The sequence below is a fragment of the Parasteatoda tepidariorum genome, chromosome 6, assembly GCF_982258835.1.
Source record: "Parasteatoda tepidariorum strain Cologne lab strain chromosome 6, Ptep-v5.0, whole genome shotgun sequence".
Classification (NCBI taxonomy): Eukaryota; Metazoa; Arthropoda; class Arachnida; order Araneae; family Theridiidae; genus Parasteatoda; species Parasteatoda tepidariorum.
Window position 1 is genome coordinate 90,138,034 of NC_141760.1, and position 20,894 is coordinate 90,158,927.

A 20,894-nucleotide genomic window follows, 5' to 3' on the forward strand; every position below is an offset into this window, starting at 1 on the left:
GCGAACTCCTGGATCTAGCGTTGAAACAAACTAGACTTTGTGGAGGATTTCTTGATAGAACAAACCCGCATTTATGCTAAATGTAAGGGGAAATCTAGAAAACATCCTACGGTTAGCCTGATGGCAAAGGGATTCCACGATCCGTATACCACTGAGGATATTTAGTGTCAAAATTGTGGCCTCTGTGAGCTGGGAGCAGAATTTGAATCAACCAGCCACCTTTGGGTTTTGAACTTGGGTCATCTCACCTGGGGAAGAACGTTATATCATCCGTGAGCCACCGCAGCTCAGTGAAGGTTTATTGCAGAAATAACCTTAATATAGGTTTATTGCAGAAACCCGAGACAAATTCCGTCTGATCCAGTTATTTTTTGCACAGTTGATAAATAGCTCAAAAGCATACAGGCTGTTTGCAATAAACCTAAAAAATGCCAGGCTGAATTCTGAACTTTTCCAATTAGGCTGGCGCCTTACAAAATGGTGGTTACTATTCTTAAAAGCAGAATTTTTCAGTTAGCCTAAGGCATTATGTAATAAAAATTTCTAAATACGGTAGTTCATGTGAGCAGCTTGTGTCTACAATAATGATTTACGTTTAAATTTATTTTGATCTAACAGATAAAAATAAAAAAACTGATAAGACGTTGTTAACTCTTTTATTAAAATAGGATGAAAGCTCTAATGACAATTCCATCAATAAGAACATATTTCACTCAAATGAAGTTTTACAAAATAAACCAGTCAGAACTTGTTTGAACACAAAATATTATGCAAACTGCGCAATATATTTAAGTGGGTGGCACTTTTACTTATTATTGATCAAAAGTATGAATAAACTTTGATTAAATTAATCGTTAGTGATGATAGAACATTTGAATAATCATTAAAAATCTAGATATTTATGGAAGTTACTGACAAGTGTAGTAAAAAATTATATAATAGATTTTTGGCAGAAATTCTTGTTTGCATTAAATATTTTAATAATAAATTATTTTATCAATCTGTTTAAAATAATTTATCGGTACTTTGAAAGGTTTAAAGAGATAGAATTAAAATAGTGACGTTATCTATAAATAATATTTCAATCAATGAAATATCTAACTTCAAATTTTAAAACTATTTTTCGTACTTATCTAATGTTTGTTTTCGCTGTATATATATACATATACATCTATATCTAATGTATAGTTTCAGATGTTCTCAATTTAAGATGAATTTTTATGTCAGCTATCTAAATCTAACATGCACGAATTTATACTTAAATCGAATTTAAATATAATAGGTATATTTACTGCAAGTATGTAAATGTATATATATTCAACTAGCATGCGGAAATCTAAGATATTAAAAAAAAATACCTAAATCTAAGATGCATCTTAGGTTTTAAATTATTTCTAAGTTATTTTATATTAAATTAAAGTAGAGAATTTTATAACCAACAAAAATTTTTACAATATTTTTTGCATTTTTAAATTTTTACATTTCACTATATCTAATAACGAAAAAAAAAAGATTTAAACCTTCATTCAAAAGTAAACATTTGACTGTCCTCTTTCCACTAACTCAAATCAGATTTCTTTTGATTATTATTATATTATTTCAAATTATTAATTATGTTAGAACTGTTATTTACTAAATTTAACATTTCATTAATAAAAAATTGACTTTTCATTTGTATAAAAATGTTTTCAAAATATTTTGAAACTTTGAAAATGGTAAATCTTGGTACTACCATAAAAATATGCAATTCAAATAAAAAATTTCACTTATAGATAAAAAAATTATGCAAGTTATCATTGTTACAGTTTTGATATTATGTACTAACTCTCTATTCCTGGTTATAATTTAGATACAATGTACAAGCTCGCTGTTCCTTGTTACAGTTTATATATTATGTACTAGCTCGCTGTTTTTTAGAAGAGTCTTAAAAAGCTTATTAAAAATCAATAGCGTTTTTTCGTGATCAGCATTTTGTTTTATTATGTGTAAATGTTTGATATTATAATGGTTAGAAATAAGACTCTATTTTAATAAAGTTAAGCTCACAGCATAACTTATTTATTTCTGAATGAGTTCATGGTCAAACAGCTAGCTTTTTTATAGCTTAGTAATAATTGAAATAATTATTACTATTAAACTAAAGAAAATTTCTTAATAAATTAAACTATTAATTTTATTATTGATTGAATAATTTTGTTATTTATTTTATCTAAGTCTTTCAAACCGAAATATATTAATAATCTTCTAATATTACTCAATTCAATATTCAAGCATTAAATACGCTCAAAATTTCTCAGTAGATTGCTGATTAATGAATCGCCATTAATATTATAGATAAAAAATAAATATTAAACCAATAAACCAATCAAAAATTTTTAATAGGCTGCTTCACATGAAGAATTAAGTGCCAGCAAAATCTCTGAAAATTGTTTATATTAACGAATCCCATTGATATTTTAGACAGAAAATAAATGCTAAACTAGAAACCTGATGAAAAAATTTCAATAAGCTTCTCCACCTCGAGAATTAAGCACTCGTATAATCTGTTAATCAATTTTTGATTAACGAATCACGTTAATATTTTAGACAAGAAATAAATGCTAAATCAATAGTCCAATCAATAATTTTTAATAAGTTTCTCCACCTCAAGAATGAAACACTAGCAAAATTTTTTAAAAATTTTTTTATTAACGAATCATATTAATATTTTAGACAGAAAATAAATGCTAGTCCAAATATCTAATCAAAAACTTTCAATAAGCTTTTCCTCCTCAAGAATTAAGTACTCACAAAATCTGTTAATCAATTTCTGATTAACGAATCACGTTAATATTTTAGACAAGAAATAAATGCTAAATCAATAGTCCAATCAATAATTTTTAGTAAGTCTCTCCACCTCAAGAATGAAACACTAGCAAAATTTTTTAATAAATTTTTTATTAACGAATCATATTAATATTTTAGGCAGAAAATAAATGCTAGTTCAAATATCTAATCAAAAACTTTTAATAAGCTTTTCCTCCTCAAGAATTAAGTACTCACAAAATCTCCTAATCAATTTTTGATTAACGAATCACACTAAGATTTTAAGCAGAAAATAAATGCTAAATTTCAAATAATTTTCTTGAAAAAACTCTGTTTCTACTTCGAAAATAATTAATTGAAATATCTTACTATGGTATTCGAATAACAAGACTGTAATTACGTACTCGATATTGATCGGTAACTCGCAAAATCTTAAAAAAAATATTTTTGTCAAGATTATTCTCCAGCTAAGTTAACTACAAGTACACAAGTCTCATAAAATTTAACTACTTATAGAGTATTTATAAGATCAATTGGATGTATTGGAGAAATAAAATCTTTCTAGAAATGACGTTACTTAACTTTGCTGCACCTGTGTCTATGCAGTTCTAATAACTTTCAATCACGACGAGACTCTAAGGAATCATAACAGAAATACTCATGTTCGCGAACAGGTAGTTATTTTCATTTCATTTTTTTACTGACAGTTTCATCATATTATGTTTTATGTGTTAAAGGCGTTTATTTAGTTAATTAATATAAATTTATTAAACAATCAATATAAGTTTCAGATGTAATTAATAAAACTTTAGCAAGTAATTAACAAGATTTTCTCACATTAAGTATTAAACTATTAAGTCATTAATAAATTGATCACGTTACTATAAAAATTAAAAATAGAGACTAGCTTATAATATTTAAGGTAATATAAAATGAAATAAATTCTTTTAAAAATATTGAATCATCCATATAAAAAATTTGAGCACTTATTTCATGTGCAGTCAACTTAATTTGACTTCCACTTCATATGTTGACAAGATTAATAAAAAATTTAACGTTGTTAAATAATAATAATTATTTCAATTATCAATAAGCTTTAAAAGTGATATAAGTTTGACCATTAAGTCATTAAAAATTGATCATACTATAATAAAAAAAGTAATTTTTAAGATTAGAGACTAATTTTATGACATTTAAGCTAATGAGAAATGAAATCAATTCATTTAAAAATACTCAATTATTCATATGAAAAATTTGACTTCTTATTTTATGTGTAGTCAACTCAGTTGTACTTCTTTGTAAGTTGTCAAGACTAATAACTTGAATAATTTATTAAAAACTTTCATTTTGTTAAATAATAATAATTATTTTAATTAAAGCTATAAAAATGATAGCAGTTTGACTATTAACTCATTAAGAAATAGAGTATACTATGAGTTATCTTTATTAAAATAGAGTCTACTTTTTAACATTAAAAGTTAATACAAAATAAAACTAAATTCTGCGAATTTTAAAAACTAGAGAATGATATATTATTGCTATACATACATTAATATTATTGCTTTTATACATTAATATTATTGCTTTTTATAATTTTTTTATTTTTTCAACAAATCAATTGAGATATTTCAGTTGGAATTCGATTTTAGGGTAAATTTTATTTTTTCGATAACACTACATTATTTGTAATGTATAGGAAACTGAATGTTTTTAATTACTATTTTACTGATAATATAATTAGTGATAATATGACTGTCAAAACGAATAATTAGAGATAATATGAATGTCAATATTAATAATTAGTGTTAATATGAATAATTAGTGATATGCAAGAATTCTAGTCCATTTAATTGAACCTAGTAACTGACAGTTTTCACTTTTTATTGACGAACTTTTTAAATTTTCTGAATATTTTGATTGTTTGTGTTTAATTACGAAAAGTTTCACTTTTGTAATTGCAGCTAGTCTTCACTGAATAATAGGTAATTCTTATTTATCTCATCTTTACCTTAAAATTACAATAGCTTGACGTACAATTGTAAAATAAATGTTGAAAACTAAAAATAAACGAAATTATTGCATTAATTTAAATAATTTAGACAGTATTGTTAAATTCAATATCTTTAGAAAAAAGACCAATAGTTTGGTTTCGCCATGAATATTTTACCTGAGATTACAATTAATCTACATTTTTAAAAGTTACCAACTAAGGTTAATATGCTTATAAGTTTTTTTCTTTACTTTATGGATATATTTTCCGAAGAGATTAGAAAAATGTAGGATGCATATAAAATTTTTTTTCTATGTAAAACACTGCAATATCATTTGAGAAAAATTAGAATAAAATTTGCGATTGCTCTTAAAACTATTCCCTATCGTTTGATCAGTTGGGATACAATTTTAATGATACAAATGTAAGATAATATAATAATTACAACCCTGTAATATAGACTTTTAAAAACAAGTAGCTACACGCATATGATAAGGAGATCATAATAACATATGTAAAAATAGCCTTTAAGTTTAAACTGTAATAATAACCAAGTACACAGCAGTAATAATATTTTTCATTACAGCTCTGAGGGGTTAAATCTGTTGGGTAAAGGTATATTCATCGATAAATATGATTACACAGTTGTTATGATAATCTCAGTATGGTAAATCTATAATGATAATTATCAAACTAGTATTTAAAGTATCTTTAATTTTCCAATTTATTAATCATGTAATTTAATAATTTTACCTTTCGTAAAACTCTAATATTAATCCTAAAAATTAGTATAGTGAATTTGAGTGATACTGAATCGTATTAGGTAAACTTATAATAACATTTTATTTCTGCATCTCGTACTTTAGCATAATATGAAACACCGGTAAACTATGTAAGGAAAACTAATGAAACTAAATGGTAAACTAATGAAAGTCATATAAGCGAATATTAAACTAATTATATTGCACCGTAAGACTTGAATATTTATTCGGAATGTTAAAGCAGTAATTACAGTGAGATATTGAACTCGATAAGATAATGATCTAATAATGATAACTTATTTTTTTCACACCTTGTACAATAGCATAACCCCATGAAACAACGGTAAACTATGTAAGGCAACCCTATAATGAACATCATGTAAGTCCCATATTAAATTAATCATATTGCACAGTAAGACCCGAATATTTATCTGGAAAGTCAAAGCAGTAATTACAGTGAGATATTGAATTCTTCAAGATAATGATTTAATATTGATAACTAAACCACCTTGTGCTACAGCATAACCTTATGAAACAATGGTAACTATTCAAGGCAATCCTGTAATGAACGCCATGCAAAAAATTAATCATTTTGCACCGTAAGACTCGAATATTCCTCCAGAAAGTTAACTCAGTAATTACAGTGAGAATTTGAACTCTATAAGATAATGATCTAGATAATTTTTTCAATATCTTGTACTATAGCATAACCCTATGCAACAATGGTAACTACGCAAAGGCAACCCTGTAGTGGAAGCCATAAAAGGCATCCTTGAAAAGTAAAATTTACTATTAACTTATGGGTGAATAAGAAATGTGTTTGCTTTGTGTTCGTCTATAGACGATCATCTACCGAAGAATAATGATGTAAAATAATCTTCCTTTGGATGCCACTTCTATTTAGGTTTCTGATGACATGAGACTCATGAGGCTTCCTCTGTCTCACTCGGTGCACTGCCATTTAATGTTGGCGTGGACGTATAAAAGAGCTCCTATGGATGTTTATGGCACGAGACTCATGAGGATACTCTGTCTCACCTGGTGCGCCGAGATACATTCCGTTGACATGGACGTAAAAGTAACTATATATTCTCCAAGCAGCAGGTAGGTTTATTAAAACTATAGACATTCCTAAAAGACATTCCTAAATATTAATCAAACTATCTATTTCAGCTAGTGATTTTCTAAAAATATCGCATTCAATTGTTGTTCTGCATCTTTATTTTGTCTTGAGGACTTACTTAACACAAGTATTCCAGAGGCAATATAGTTTTGCATTAGCTGTGGTTCTCTATCAATACTTGTGTTATTCAGCTACCAAGCAAACTTTTCATGATGAATTGCACCCTCTTAATGTATACAACTTTAAATACAGAATGACCATGGTACATTCTGTATTTAAAGTTGTATACATTTTTTCAATGAATATTTTGATTGCTTTCTTTGGAATTAATCATGTTGGATAATAACACACATTGCCTGAGTGGCATGCGTGTTTAATTAGATCTTATAGGTGATAATGCTTTTTGTAAGAATATATTGCTTTGGAATCCTGATTCAACGGTTTTGTTTTCAGTTCATTTCGCTCCATCACTGTTTGCTGGTCAAATATTTCCACAACTTAAATGTCTAGATGCATTATGTTTTATGGACAAAATCAGAATTTTGTCTTTTTCTTGGAAAGCACTTAGTAACAAAACAAATAAAGTTTAGTTGCTTTATTTATTGACTGTAAATTGTGAGTGTATATTTATTGCGTCTTTTTATTGACTAAGACATAGTGGAATATGCTACCATCAACTGAACAAGTTTGGCTGAGTCAAAAGTACACGTAAGGTTTATTTAAGCTGTCAAGCAAATTTAACAACGTGATCTTCTGATTCGAAAATACATATCATAAAATTCTTATAAATATTGCTTTGACACCTACTAAACCAGGACTTGGTTATGCATTGATAGGCAACGTGGGCATATACATGGATATCAACTATTTCTGGTAAAATAGAGTTATGCTCATATGAAGAATGCAATAAAAATAATAATAATGTATAGTTATGTTAAATAGGTGTATTTCATACTTCCAAAAAATATTTACCTTTGAGTTGAAAAATTCATTTCATAGTCGAAAAGTGCTGAAAATATTGGAAATACTGGTGAATATTTTATTACAATGCATTTATTTGTCATTGCATGTATATTTGCGTAATGCATGTACAATATTTTTATTTATATCATAAATGCATGGTTTTTCGTTTTCTGTTCTGTTGTTATAATTACTTTAAATTGTTGATCTGTGTGCTTAAAATTATCCTTGATTGTAATCATTCTTCTAATATATGTTGTGGAATTGTTTAAGCGTTCATCTCATTTTTAACGTTCTTTATTACTTATAAATATTAAAAATTTAGAATAATTGCTTTTATTTTTTTAAAAAAAAACTGCCAATTGCAGAAAGATATAAAATCTTGAAAAAATCTAGACGGAATGGCTTTAATTTCAGTTGTAAATTGGATAAATTGAATCAGTAAAATGGATTTGGCATTATAATTACAAATGTATCAGTAATTTAGATCAGTTGAATCACTGAATTAGTTGAAGTTAAGATTTTCGGTATCTATGCAGAAATAAATTATTTTTCTTCTGCAAAGTAAATTATACAAACTGTTAAAATTATAAACAGTTATCGTTATTTATTTTTTTTGCTCAGAAAATGGGCTTGAAAGTTATCATTAACTACTACTTTCTGAATTTAAAATCATAACGCAATCTCTTTTTCAAACTTGAATCTATTTACTTTAAATTTTCGACACTATTAAGAAGAATTTTACCTTCTCTGGAGATGCTGGTGATTTATCACTTCATCTCTCTTGAAATAAGGACAAGTCTACTTAAGACGGAGCAATAACTCTTAGATCTTTTCCTTATGACTACGTTTTGTTAGCGTATATATTACCTTTCTGCAATTAATAAATATTATGCACTATTTTGTAAATATATAAATATTTCTCGCTTTGCATATTGAAAAAAAACGTGGTTTTAACTGTTAACGTTTATTTCAGGTTAGAAAATAAGAAAGAAAGGCTCAGTTACTCAAGTGGCAGCAACACATCGAAACATTTAAAAAGCTGACAATTTCTTGCCCAGGAGGTGTATGGACAAAAAACATTAAGATAATTCATATCTAGTACTTAAAAATCTTTTTCCCACCAGAAATAATTCACATCTGAAAAAAATGGAGACTTATTTTGAAGAGCCTTTGAATGGAACTACAAATAAGTCGATGACAAATTTTGATGGTTTGGGGAATTCTAGCCATTACAATAACACTATTCCGGAGCCTTCTTGGAAAGATGACATCAAGCCAGTGGTAGATTACCTTATGCTGATCATCCTTATAGTCGTTATGCTGGCTATGGGCTGCGAAGTCACGTGGATGAACGTAATAATTTAATTTTATCCTAAATATTTTAACCTGTTCGTGCATTATTCAATACTAGTCACATGAATAGTTAATTTTACAGACTGTTCCTAATTAGTTTGACGGTTTTCAAAAATGTATAAAAGGAAAACAGTTACGATTAAAAGAGATATATTTGCAGAAAATTTATGCGTCGTGGGATAAACTTTTCTCTCGTGGTTCTCGGTTTCAGTTAAAAAAAATTCCAATAGATGGCGCTGCAATTTTTTCTTTTGGCTGTGTTTCTTTTGTGTTTTGATTTATAAAGCTTTTCGATAATGTTTTTTTCGATTACGACATGCAATTATGGCTAATAGTGAACAATTCGAAAAATTCGTTACATAATTTTAATTCATTGAGAGATTTCAAAAAAGTTTGATGAGATTTTTAGTTTTTTTCTTTGATTTATAGGTCGCAACGCCATCTGTTGAAAAATTTTCAATTGAAGCAAAAAATATGGGAGTAAAATGTGTGTCATGTTAGAGTAATTTGCTTCAAAAATTGATTTTTTTGAAATTCTTAACTGCTTTTCTGTTATAAATTTTTTAAAACTGACAATCTAAATTAGAATACCATCTACTTTCTTACATGTTTCAACTTACTTTCTGAAGAATTGTGCATTTGTTGGTTAACATGCTTTAGGTAAATTTAATCTTTACCTTTATGATTTGGAGGCGGGTATTTAATTTGACAAGGATCTTTCAGAATTGCGTTTATTCAACTAAAATAATTCGTTTTGCGTAATGCACATTATAAACATAGCTACACCCTCCTTACATCCATCCACCCTTAAGGGACACTTAAAAAAAAGGAAGAGCAAATAGAGTAAATAACAAAGTTCTGATTTTCAACAAAAAGATTGTAATTTGAATAATCAAATGAAAAATTTACAATTTAAAACACAAATATACAAATGTTTACAACAAAATAATCGGTTTCAAACATTGAAAAATTTAGCACAATGCACCAGGTCAAAATCAAATCAAATAGTATCAAATATCAAATAAGTAATAATATCAATTCATATAGGAAATATCAAATCACTTAGAAAGCACCTATTTACAGAGAAACAGTATATTCGTAAAATTTGAAAAATATTAATTTAAAAAAATGCAAATTCACTAAACTTTATTACTGGATTATTACTATATCGAAGGAATTTCATAATTCATTTATTGAAAATCTAGTACATACATCGATATAGTTCATAAAAGTAAGTATTAAAAATTATTAATTTTAAAACAGATATCTTCAATGAGCATACGGAGCAAAGATTGAAAGATGTGATACATTAAGTAATATAAATCATTTATGAAATTTTAGTAAAATAAAATCATTTATCAAAGTTAATCACTTAATTTAATTGATATTGGAGATTAATACAATTAAAAACACACGCAATTACGGCGGTGGTAATGCAACTCCAAAAAAAGATGATTAATTTATTAGTAAATTATTACTTAATTCCTTACGTTGTAGTTAACTTCGCTAGGTTTGCGGGATATTTAGTTAGAATATAATTCCATTAACTATCCTTTTTAATTATGGTATTTATTTTCATTCTCTGAATTTTTAACAGCAAACTTAATTCGTTCACTTGAGAGTTTTAGTTTTAAAATAAAAATTACCAATTATAACTCATGAAAATGATACAAATTTCAGTCTAACCTAGTAAACTGCAAAATATCGCTAAGCTTGAATGACGCTAAAAGTTATTGCTAAAAGTTGAAAAAAAAAGAAGTATTGAAGAATTTGCAGCATCTTGTAATAACATTGAAAGGCTTATAGCAATAGGGTGATAGGGCACACAGTTTCTTAGTTTTATTTCCTGATATGTAATTTTTTACGTTTCCAGAATTATCTTTTAATGCAAGCACAATGCGCAGAAACATCATGCTGCTTCTTTGAAAATCGTTACGTTTTTCATCATAAATACTCCCCTTCACAATATGAGGAAAAAAAATGGCTGTTGTATTGCCCTAAAACCCTTCACTTAAACTTTTCGCCGTGTGATTCATTCTCTTTAATAAAATATATGAAGGTTTTGTAATTTTTAAATTAATATTATGTTTTTTTTTCTTATTTCAGATTTGGGTGCACATTAAGAGACCAATCGGCCTAATAATTGGTTTAGTTAGCCAGTTTATCTTAAAGCCATTGTTTGCTTATCTTATTTTACTGGCTTCCGGCATCAGTGGACTACATGCTACTGGCGTGCTTATTATTGCCTGTTGCCCTGGAGGAGTCCTTTCAAACACTTTCACTTATTTTTGTGATGGTGACTTAGGACTTAGGTAATATATAGTTTTAAAATAAATAATTAAAAATATGGATATTTTTCTGTTTTTTTTTGTTGAAAATCTACAATAAGAGTTCATCGCATTTCGTGAAAAACACTTCTGTATAAACTTTAACTCATAGAGAGTGTAAAATATTATAACTGATTATTTGTAACAAATAACTGAGAAAACCCACTTTGTTGCCATTGGTATTATAAAAAAATATTGCACAGTTAATACGCTTACATAGTTAATAAACTATATAATTTATAAGTTAATTCCAAACAATAGTTATTATTAATTAATTTAAATATTTACGAAATAAATTATTATTTTCTATACTTCCAAAATATTTGCATAGAAAGCGTTTGGTTCTTAGCAAACTGCAGTTAATTGTAAATGTAATCTTACTTTAAAATTTTTATATTAAAATAACTAAAATATTAAAGTAACTAAAATATTAACTTTTAAGCTAGTGTATAAATTTCCTTAAAACCTATATTTAGACTGAATAATTGAAAAAATGAATATGTACCGCACGTGTTGTAAAATTTAATATGTAACAGAAAGTACCACGAAAATCTGATTTGGTAAAGTTGAAAGGGCAAATGTAAGATTCAGACTATTGTTGCTAAAATTATTCATGGCGCATTCATTAATAAGTTTACTTTAATGTCTGTGCCAAATGTTGTCAAATAATTTACATATGACCTGTATCATCAGTTAAATTTAGGAATTATTGTTTTTAAATAGTGATACAAGTCTTATACAATTTAACATACATCTCTCATCTACCTATCTTTTAAAACATAAATTTTATATTTTGTCTATGCATAGCTTTTTATTGTGTAATTTAAAAAAAAAACTACAATAATAACAGTAAAAAATGTTTAAATGGAAACTTAAGGAATTTAAAAAGTTTCGTTAATGAGGTTCTTCGCCTCACTTAGTATAGCCTATATCCCAAAAGGTATAAAAATAAAGTCTTTCATCAACAAGAAAATATATTTTCATTTCATTTAATTCTTTGAAAAATAATATTATAAAAAATAAGGACCATGTTACATAATATAGATATTTTGAAAGAAATTTTTCTTTAAAATTGGTTTTAAAGAGTGGTGTAAAAATTCTTATGTTTAATTTCACGCTGAAGTTAGAGACAACAATTAAGCTCTAAGTACTGCATCTGCTAATATTCTTCTGTAAGTTTTAAATCCTTTTTTTTAGAATTTACATGATGGCATTAGTTTTGTGTTCCTCATAGAAAGCAGATTTTAAATTAAAATTCTTCGTTGTAATTACATGCACCAATTCCTATTATATTCATCAGTATTGCCACGACTCCTACTTCAACTGTGGCTTTCCACGGAATCCATTAAATAGCGCTGTCTTCATTCTCTATTCAAAATAGATCTTAAGTTAAAACTATTAGTAGTATTTATGTGTATTGATTCTTATAATATATAATATTATTGCCAGGACAACTATTTCAACTGTGGTTTTTAACAGAATATATCATTTCGCATTGTTTTTATTCTTCATAGAAAGTAGATTTTAAGTTAAAAACTCTTAGTAGTATTTATATGTATTAGTTTTATAATACATCAGTGACATGGCAAGTATTTCAACTGTGATTCTTAACAGAATATACCAGTTGGCTTTGTGCTTTTTCTTCATAAATAGATTTTAAGTTAAAACTCTTAATAATATTTATGTGTATTAACTCCTTAAATCTATAGCCTCAACGCCATGACAATTGTTTCATCTGTGATTCTAACAGAATATACCAGTTGGTGTTGTCCTTATTCTTCATAGAAAATAGATTTCAAGTTAAAATTCTTAGTAGTATTTATATGTATTAGTTCTTATAACATATCATTGCCAGGACGACTATTTCAACTGTGATTTTTAACAGAATATACCAGTTAGCATTGTTTTTATTCTTCATAGAAAGTAGATTTTAAGTTAAAATTCTTAGTTGTGTTTATATGTATTAGTTCTTATGACACAGCATTGCCATGACAACTTTTTCAATTGTGATTCTTAACAGAGTTTACTAGTTGCTGTTGTCTCCATTCCTTATAAAAATAGATTTAAAGTTTAAGATCCTTGTAGTAATTACATACACTAATTCTTATAATAATCCGCAGTTGTGCCACGACTACCACTTCAACTATGAATTTTGATTAAGTTGACCTTTAGCGCTGTCTTCATTCTACATAGAAAGTACATTTTAAGTTAAAATTCTTATTAATACTTAAACGTATTAAATTTTATAATATATTACATCATTGCCATTATAACTGTTTCAACTATGATTCTTAACACATTATATCAGTTGGCGTTATCTTTATTCCTTATAGAAAGTCGATTTTAAGTTTAAATTTTTAATATTTCAAGAACTGATTCTTATAATATTCCTCAGTATTGGTATTACTAATACTTCAAATACGAGTTTTCACAGAGTTAACCAGTTTCCACCGTATTTTTTCTCCACAAAAAGTACATAGTGCATGCATTTAGTTAAGATTCAGCTTAGTGCACGCGCTTGAAGATTTTAAGGTAAAATTATCATGAAAATGCATGCATTCAACAGTATTGCTTTGAGAACTGCTTCAATGGGATACATGCAAGTAACGTAATTTGGGTATCTCGATCCTGATTGGTTGTTGAAACGTGGCATTTGTTTACGTTAGCAACTGTTCTTTCCATTCTATTTCGAGTAAGCCAAGCCCGTTAACTGTCAATTCTCTTAAGTGACGGATTCTAAATTCTTTCTCAAAGATTCTTTCTCAGACATTTCAATTCTTTCACTATGCATTTACACAGAGACTTAACACAAAGACAGACACGAAGCCATGTCGAACATAAACAAACTAATTATGCATTGAAGTTGCCAGGTACACAAAACAAAAATATAATACGGTTACAATAAAATACAGAAATAAATAATAAATCTAAGTTAAGTAAAAGAAGTAGACGAGAAAGAATTATATTTTAACTAATTCGATGTGCATTTAATTAACATTCTAACTTATGTCGAGCAACTTGGCTAAACTTAAACACGCCATTTTGCAGATAAAGATTAGCTGCCGCTGACGTCATATGTCACATGTGGGGGTATGAGAGGTCTTCTTCTTCTTGAAGAGCAAGTACCCAAATGTGATTTTTTTCAGAATTCACCTGTTGGTGCTATGTTTATTCTTCAAAGAAAGACGATCTGAAATACATACGTAGCATTTGCATGAACTAATTTTTATAATATTTCACAGCATTGCTATGACTACTGCGTCAACTGTAATTGCCATGGGATTGATGCCTGGCAACCTTCTTCTCTATGGACGAAGTTTTGAATCAGAAGAGGTCGTGATTCCATATAAGGAAATGGCACTATCTCTTGTAAGCGTTACCTCTCCAGTGATAGTGGGAATGATTATAAAATGGAAACTTCCATCGGTTGCTAAGAAAGTTGCAAAGGTAAGCTATTTTTTTAATTAAAGCTGAACATTATGTTCGCTTGATTTAGATCTGAAAAGATCAGCTACTTTTCGAAATAATCAAAAAAAATTTTTTCCCTCATTAATTGCTTACATTAATATTTTCCAGAATAATGAAAACTATGGCCACCAACAAATATTAGGAAACGGAATTACTAATTTCTCAATTTATTACGAATAAATAATTATAATTATTTTAATAGTTTTATTAATTAAATAATTAGTTTATTAACAAATTTAATCCGTTAACGAATTTGATCCGATCACATAATCTAGTCTAAAAAATACTACTGGGTATTTATCGACACATAAAACAGACCGAAGGGAAGTGACGAAAACGAACAGACGAAGATCCTGATAAAGTCATAATCAGCGAAAAAGAATTGGCGGTGCTCTCTTTCCTTAATGGATCCCTTTTAGTTCGTTTTTTCAAATAGAGTGCAGCGTTTAATAGGCTAAGGAAACATAAATAGGAAATGGATACATAATTCTTTATATCATAATTCCTTATACCAATAGTTCCTCCATGAGTCTATAATGGACCCCACTTCACTGTACAGTTACTGATAGATACTAAAATGAATAACGCGCTTTTGAAGATCTCTCTCTCTCTGTATATATATATATATATATATATATATATATATATATATATATATATATATATATATATATATATATATATATATATATATATATATATATATATATATATATATATATATATATATATATATATATATATATATATAACCGCATTTTGCTACACGCCGGTAAGTTTGATTACTTTTTTCTTTTATTTCATGCTCTTTCTCAACAAAATGTTTTTTGCGATATCGACACATATAAAGAATAATTTTTTATCTTAGGATAATTATTCCTTATTCAGAAATATCGCATTAATTTATACCAATAGATGTGTTTTGATAACGACTATTGGTTTTCCCATTTTTAGTTTCTCTTTATATTAATTTTTATTTTATTATTTGTGTGTATATATATATATATATATATATATACAGGGTTATTCATAATTCCCTCCGCCTGCAAACGCCATTTTTTTTAACTATAACGCTTCGAAACCCCGGAGGGAATTATGAATAACCCTGCATATATATATATATTCATGAGTATTTAGAGAATCCATATTTTGTACTAAAATATGCAACATTGTTTTTCTAGGTTGGAAGCTTGTGCGGTTTACTGATAATGTTCATCTGTATTGCAATTGAACTAGTTCTCTTCCCAAACATGTTTGATAATGTACCACTTGAATTGTATTTCTTATCGATAATTTTACCCATTTTGGGACTGGCCATGGGTTATTTTCTTTCTTATCTTGGAAAACAAGTTATTCCAATTCGGAAGACTGTCGCCATAGAATGCGGAGTACAGAATGTGCCAGTAGCTTTGACAATCATTGCCATGTCTTTTCCACTGGAAGTAAGTATTAAGAATGCAATTTCTTTTTAAAAAATATATTCCTCCTTTAATTCCTTTTTGGGTATAAGATTTTCCGAAAGTTGTCTCGAATCTGGAGTTTCCAGTTCAGATGATAGATGAAATATGTTTCTTTTCAGGCGGTGGAGAAGGAAAAGGAATCGCTGGATTTTCCTGTTTTAAGGGTGTAGTTATATATTTGGTGATATTAGCTTTGGTGATATAGCTATTGGTGATACTTACATATTTGGTGAAATTAGCTTGATTTCAAAATAAATTCTAAAATATCATACACATGCCAAAGATAATACAATGTAGTATTTTATACAGAATTTTTTTTTTAGTCATTGGAATAACTTTCTTTCTTTCCTTTTTTAAAATTTTTTATTCTTACGAAAGATTGAGGGTAGATTAATTCCTGCACTGTTAATTTTTTAAGGTGGTTAGTTCCCCTGCCAAGTATGCCCTTTCTAAGTCTTCCTTACACTGCTGGTTAAATGTAATTTCTCGGTATTCCCTGCTCTAATGTTTTTCCTCGAATACTTTGAGTACTGTTGTAATAATAATTATTAATAATATCCAAAGAATTCCAACATGCATTGTATTTAACCGAATCTCGCCAATAACTCAAAAATTATCGAATAATTTTTTTAAAAAAATTAAACATTTTCTGTGAATGCAGAATTTTCTGGGAAATTTGAACTGTTATTTAAGGAGCAAACTCGTGTGTTCAATTAAATAAAATTTTTCAACTTGTACTTTTTTCTCAACAGATGCAAGAAGAAATTGTTCTTCTTCCTTGGCTATACGGTTTTTTCATGATTACTGGTTGTTCCGCTATGTGTCTCTGTTATCGTTTGTTCAAAAGGAGACAACAAAGGCAAGAGAAAGAACTGAAAAAAGCAAAGTCTATTGCATTAAAGGAAAGTGAGTAGAATAATTGGTATTTTTTCCATTGTATTTGGCTAATAGTTTAAAGAGTTTTTTACTTGAAACACATATTACACACGCATTTTTTTCACGGTCCTAATTTAAGTATTAAATGAATTAATGAAGCTTTCCTCTTCAGAGGGCTCTGAAATATGTTCTATTGGTTCAAATGAAATAAAATTGGAACTAAAATTTACTTGAAATGAGGCACTTGACTATTTATTACATGAAGAATTATAGTGCAAAAATTCACCAATAGATGGCACTGTAACACAAGTAATAGTCATTTGAAAATAGTATAAAAAATATGAAACATCATTTGCCCGCTATCAGTGGATTTTGTACAAAATTTTTTTCATTTAATAAATATAAACATATTATTTGAATTATTTTTACATTTCACTTGAATAATTTAAATTAAAGCGTCTTTAATACTAAGCTAGAAAATACGTTATGGTTAAAATGGTATTTAATTTAGAATAATTTAACAAACTTGCTAATTTTATAGTGGTTTAAAAAAATAGGTATCCTATTTCTAGAAATTCCATGATAATAACGAAAGTTCGATATTCCATAAATTTTATTAGATAGGGGAAAAATTTTTAAAAAGCTCCAATTGGTATAGTGTTCAAAAACCTGTTTTACAATACATATTCCCCATATTTTTATTTATGGTTTATAGTTGCTTGAAGGAAACATCGTCTTGAGATCTTACATTTAATTAAAAAATTGGAGCCAGAAATTTACTTAAGTATTTATTTTATTATTGACAAATGTACTCAATTTATGATTGTGACACATTGTTGCCCCAAAATCACATCTAAAAATGATGGCATAATTATCTTTATTACTGTAATTAATTATTGCTATATATTTATAAACCATTATCGTTATTGTTCGAATTGTTATTACTACTACATAATTACTATAATTCTTATGATTACTACTACTATTATTACAAGACTGGGGAATATTTTTTTTTGTTGAATAAGATTTTTAACGGATCTTGGATATTTTCAAGTCGCTGACTTCAAATCTACAATTGGTATCCCTCTTAAAGCTTTAATTTTTTTAATGTTAATTTTTGTCAATTTTTGGTTAAAATGTACGAGATTAAAAACATTATGCATAAAAGGGGATAGCGTAAATGTCTTGACAAACTTTTAGGGGAGTTAGGGTTAAAATAAGTTTTAATGTTCTTCTGAAATAATGAAATTTTTTTTTAACCATATTGCAACTATGCTAATACTTAACATATTTTAACCACAAAACTTTTCTTATGAACTAAGTGTATAATATTATATTCATAGATGGACATCTTGAAGAGAAGGAAGATTTGATGGAGGCGAATGGTGTCAAAATTGTAGTGAAATCCATGAAATCAGCCGAATTGAATGGAAATGGAAAGAATGCCATAGATGTTTGATAGAATAGTAGTTTTTACCAGTTTGAACTGAACAAAGCTCTTCATATAATATTATTCAGCTCGGAATTATTTAACCTAATATGATTTTAACACTTCATTTACGAAATGTTTTTTTCGGAGTATAAGGCAATTTATTGATTTCCTTTGAAGTAGGTTATAAAGTTTCCGCAAGCTTAATATAATATGAAGACTTTTTTTAGACCTGTTGTTAAATTAACAACGTATAATTAAGTATTGCTTACTTGGTAAGCGTAATATTGTAAATAATTGTGCAAAGTTAGGGTTATTATTATGTAACTACCACACGTTGCTTGAAAATGTTAGCTATTGTAAGCATTTTCTAATGTATAAACAGTATCTTTTGTAAATAGTTTAGCAAAGTAAAAGTTATTCTTCAAATAGTGTACATTGATCATAATTTTCTCAATAGTTTACTTGAATAGTTTTGTAAAATGTATGGTAGTTGAATAGCTAACTACCATACATTTTGCAGTTAGCATCGTACAATTTAACGACCGAAAACTTACTTTTCCACACCCCCCCCTATAAAAACCCATATTTCTCTTTCTTTAGTTCGATTTTTCATAAAAACTAATCGTGTCATCAAAATGTAAGAAAAGCAGGTAACTCCAACTTGTGTAGATAGATGTAAAAGATACATTTAGGGTTTTCTTCTTTTTATGTTTTGCTTTTTTCAAATACTGAACAATCAATTTATCAATAAGCCAGAAAAAAATTTAAACTTTTCTTTAAATACTGGTGATTTTGAGTGTAGGTCTTGGTTTTTCCCGAAATTTCAAGTTGTAGGCGTTTCTGCTTCAAAAAAATCAGTTTATCCTGTGTTATTTAAAGGGAAAGTAGAGCGTAGCTGGGAAATTTCAGTATAAATTTCAGGAGCTCAAAATTTGGAGGGCTAAACATTATCCATAAATATATTTCAATAACTGTTCTCTTATTTGAGTTAATTGCTTTAATTAAGCTTTAGCCTTGACTTTTTTCGAACTTTAAGTTGCAGATTTTCTTGCATAAAAAAAGGTTTTTCTTACGTTAATCAATAGTAGTTGATCAGTAAAGTAGAGCGTTATATGGAAATCTCAGTATAATAATAATCAATAGCTCAAAGTTGGAAAGCAAAACAGTATCCGAATGGTTATTACTCTTTACAGTTTTTAGCATCAAGATGAATAACATAATATTGTAGAGAGTTTAATAGAGCACGAAAAAAAATGCTTAGGAGAAGATTTTTCTCTTAATAGAAATGCAAAGAGCAATAAGGGAAAAATTAGACGGTATTTTTCAATTCAACACCGACAAATATTTATGTAAAATAGTTCTGTATGAAAAAACAAACTTCCATAAGCATGTTACCTGATTAAATAAACTTAACGGAGCTTATCAGAAAGTCGAAGAAAATAATGACGCCAGCAAGATGTAGGAAAGATTTACATACTTGGTGCTTGGTGAGATGTTTAATTTGGGTTTTAGAATGCACCTGAGAAAACAGGGACGAGAAAAAATCGGTATAAGTAAAAATCTGAATTAAAATCACTTTTTTCACGTAACTTAAAGAGAAATTGCTGTGGAGCAAGTTATTTTTAAAGATTTTAATTTTCTCATTTAAATGAAACAAACTAATAAAAATTCAAAATAAAATTAGAAAAAAAGAAAAGAAAAACCTTAAGAGGAAATTGTTTTACCGAAACTAATAACTTGAAATAAAGTTAGTAATCTGAAATAAAATATAATACTGACAATAACTGATTACAATTTGTAATAATAATAATAATAATAATAGTAATGCATTGTTTACATGTGAGTTTGTTATCATTAATCGAATTTGAAATATTTGATTTTGTATGTCATTTCAATAAATCAAGAATGTTTGTTTATAGCTAATCTACTGTATATATTTTGTCACAAATGTATTTTTTTTGTAAATAAATTATTACGTTTCTTTGCTTCTCATGTGTGATATTTATTTTCATGTGGGATATTATGCTTTTTTGCTGTGGGCAAATTTTTAGTGAGGTAAAGCAGGAAAAGTTTACTCAAAAATGAATAAATAATTTTAAAAAAATGGTAACTATACGATCATTAATAATGCTGACTAAATCTGTCTTCTTTTATGTATACTCATTATTAATTTTGTTGTTATTATGCTTTAGTTTTATTTAAATGAAAGTTTTGATAAAACACGAAAGTTCTTTTTGCAATCTGTTCTAAAGGAGTAGGAGTGATTGTTATCAATAATAATTATAATTAAATCATGAAAAATAATGATTGCACTTTTGTAAAAAAATATAATATAG

General features: G+C 27.5%; 1 protein-coding gene across 10 annotated transcripts in view; it reads left to right on the forward strand.

The window, feature by feature from the left end:
- The window catches only part of LOC107439844 (ileal sodium/bile acid cotransporter), a 40,837-nt gene extending 20,287 nt beyond the window's left edge, over window positions 1–20,550 (forward strand). For 5 of the 10 annotated variants that reach the window (XM_016052567.4, XM_071178405.2, XM_016052570.4 and 2 more), the window contains 6 exons: window positions 8,616–8,995; window positions 11,102–11,307; window positions 14,565–14,769; window positions 15,972–16,232; window positions 17,003–17,156; window positions 18,470–20,550. In XM_016052567.4, the coding sequence (XP_015908053.3) occupies window positions 8,789–8,995; window positions 11,102–11,307; window positions 14,565–14,769; window positions 15,972–16,232; window positions 17,003–17,156; window positions 18,470–18,585 (1,149 nt within the window). In that variant the 5' untranslated portion in view covers window positions 8,616–8,788 and the 3' untranslated portion in view covers window positions 18,586–20,550. The other 5 variants (XM_016052569.5, XM_071178404.2, XM_016052564.5 and 2 more) reach the window with 5 other exon arrangements.
- The last annotated feature ends 344 nt before the right edge of the window (window positions 20,551–20,894 follow it).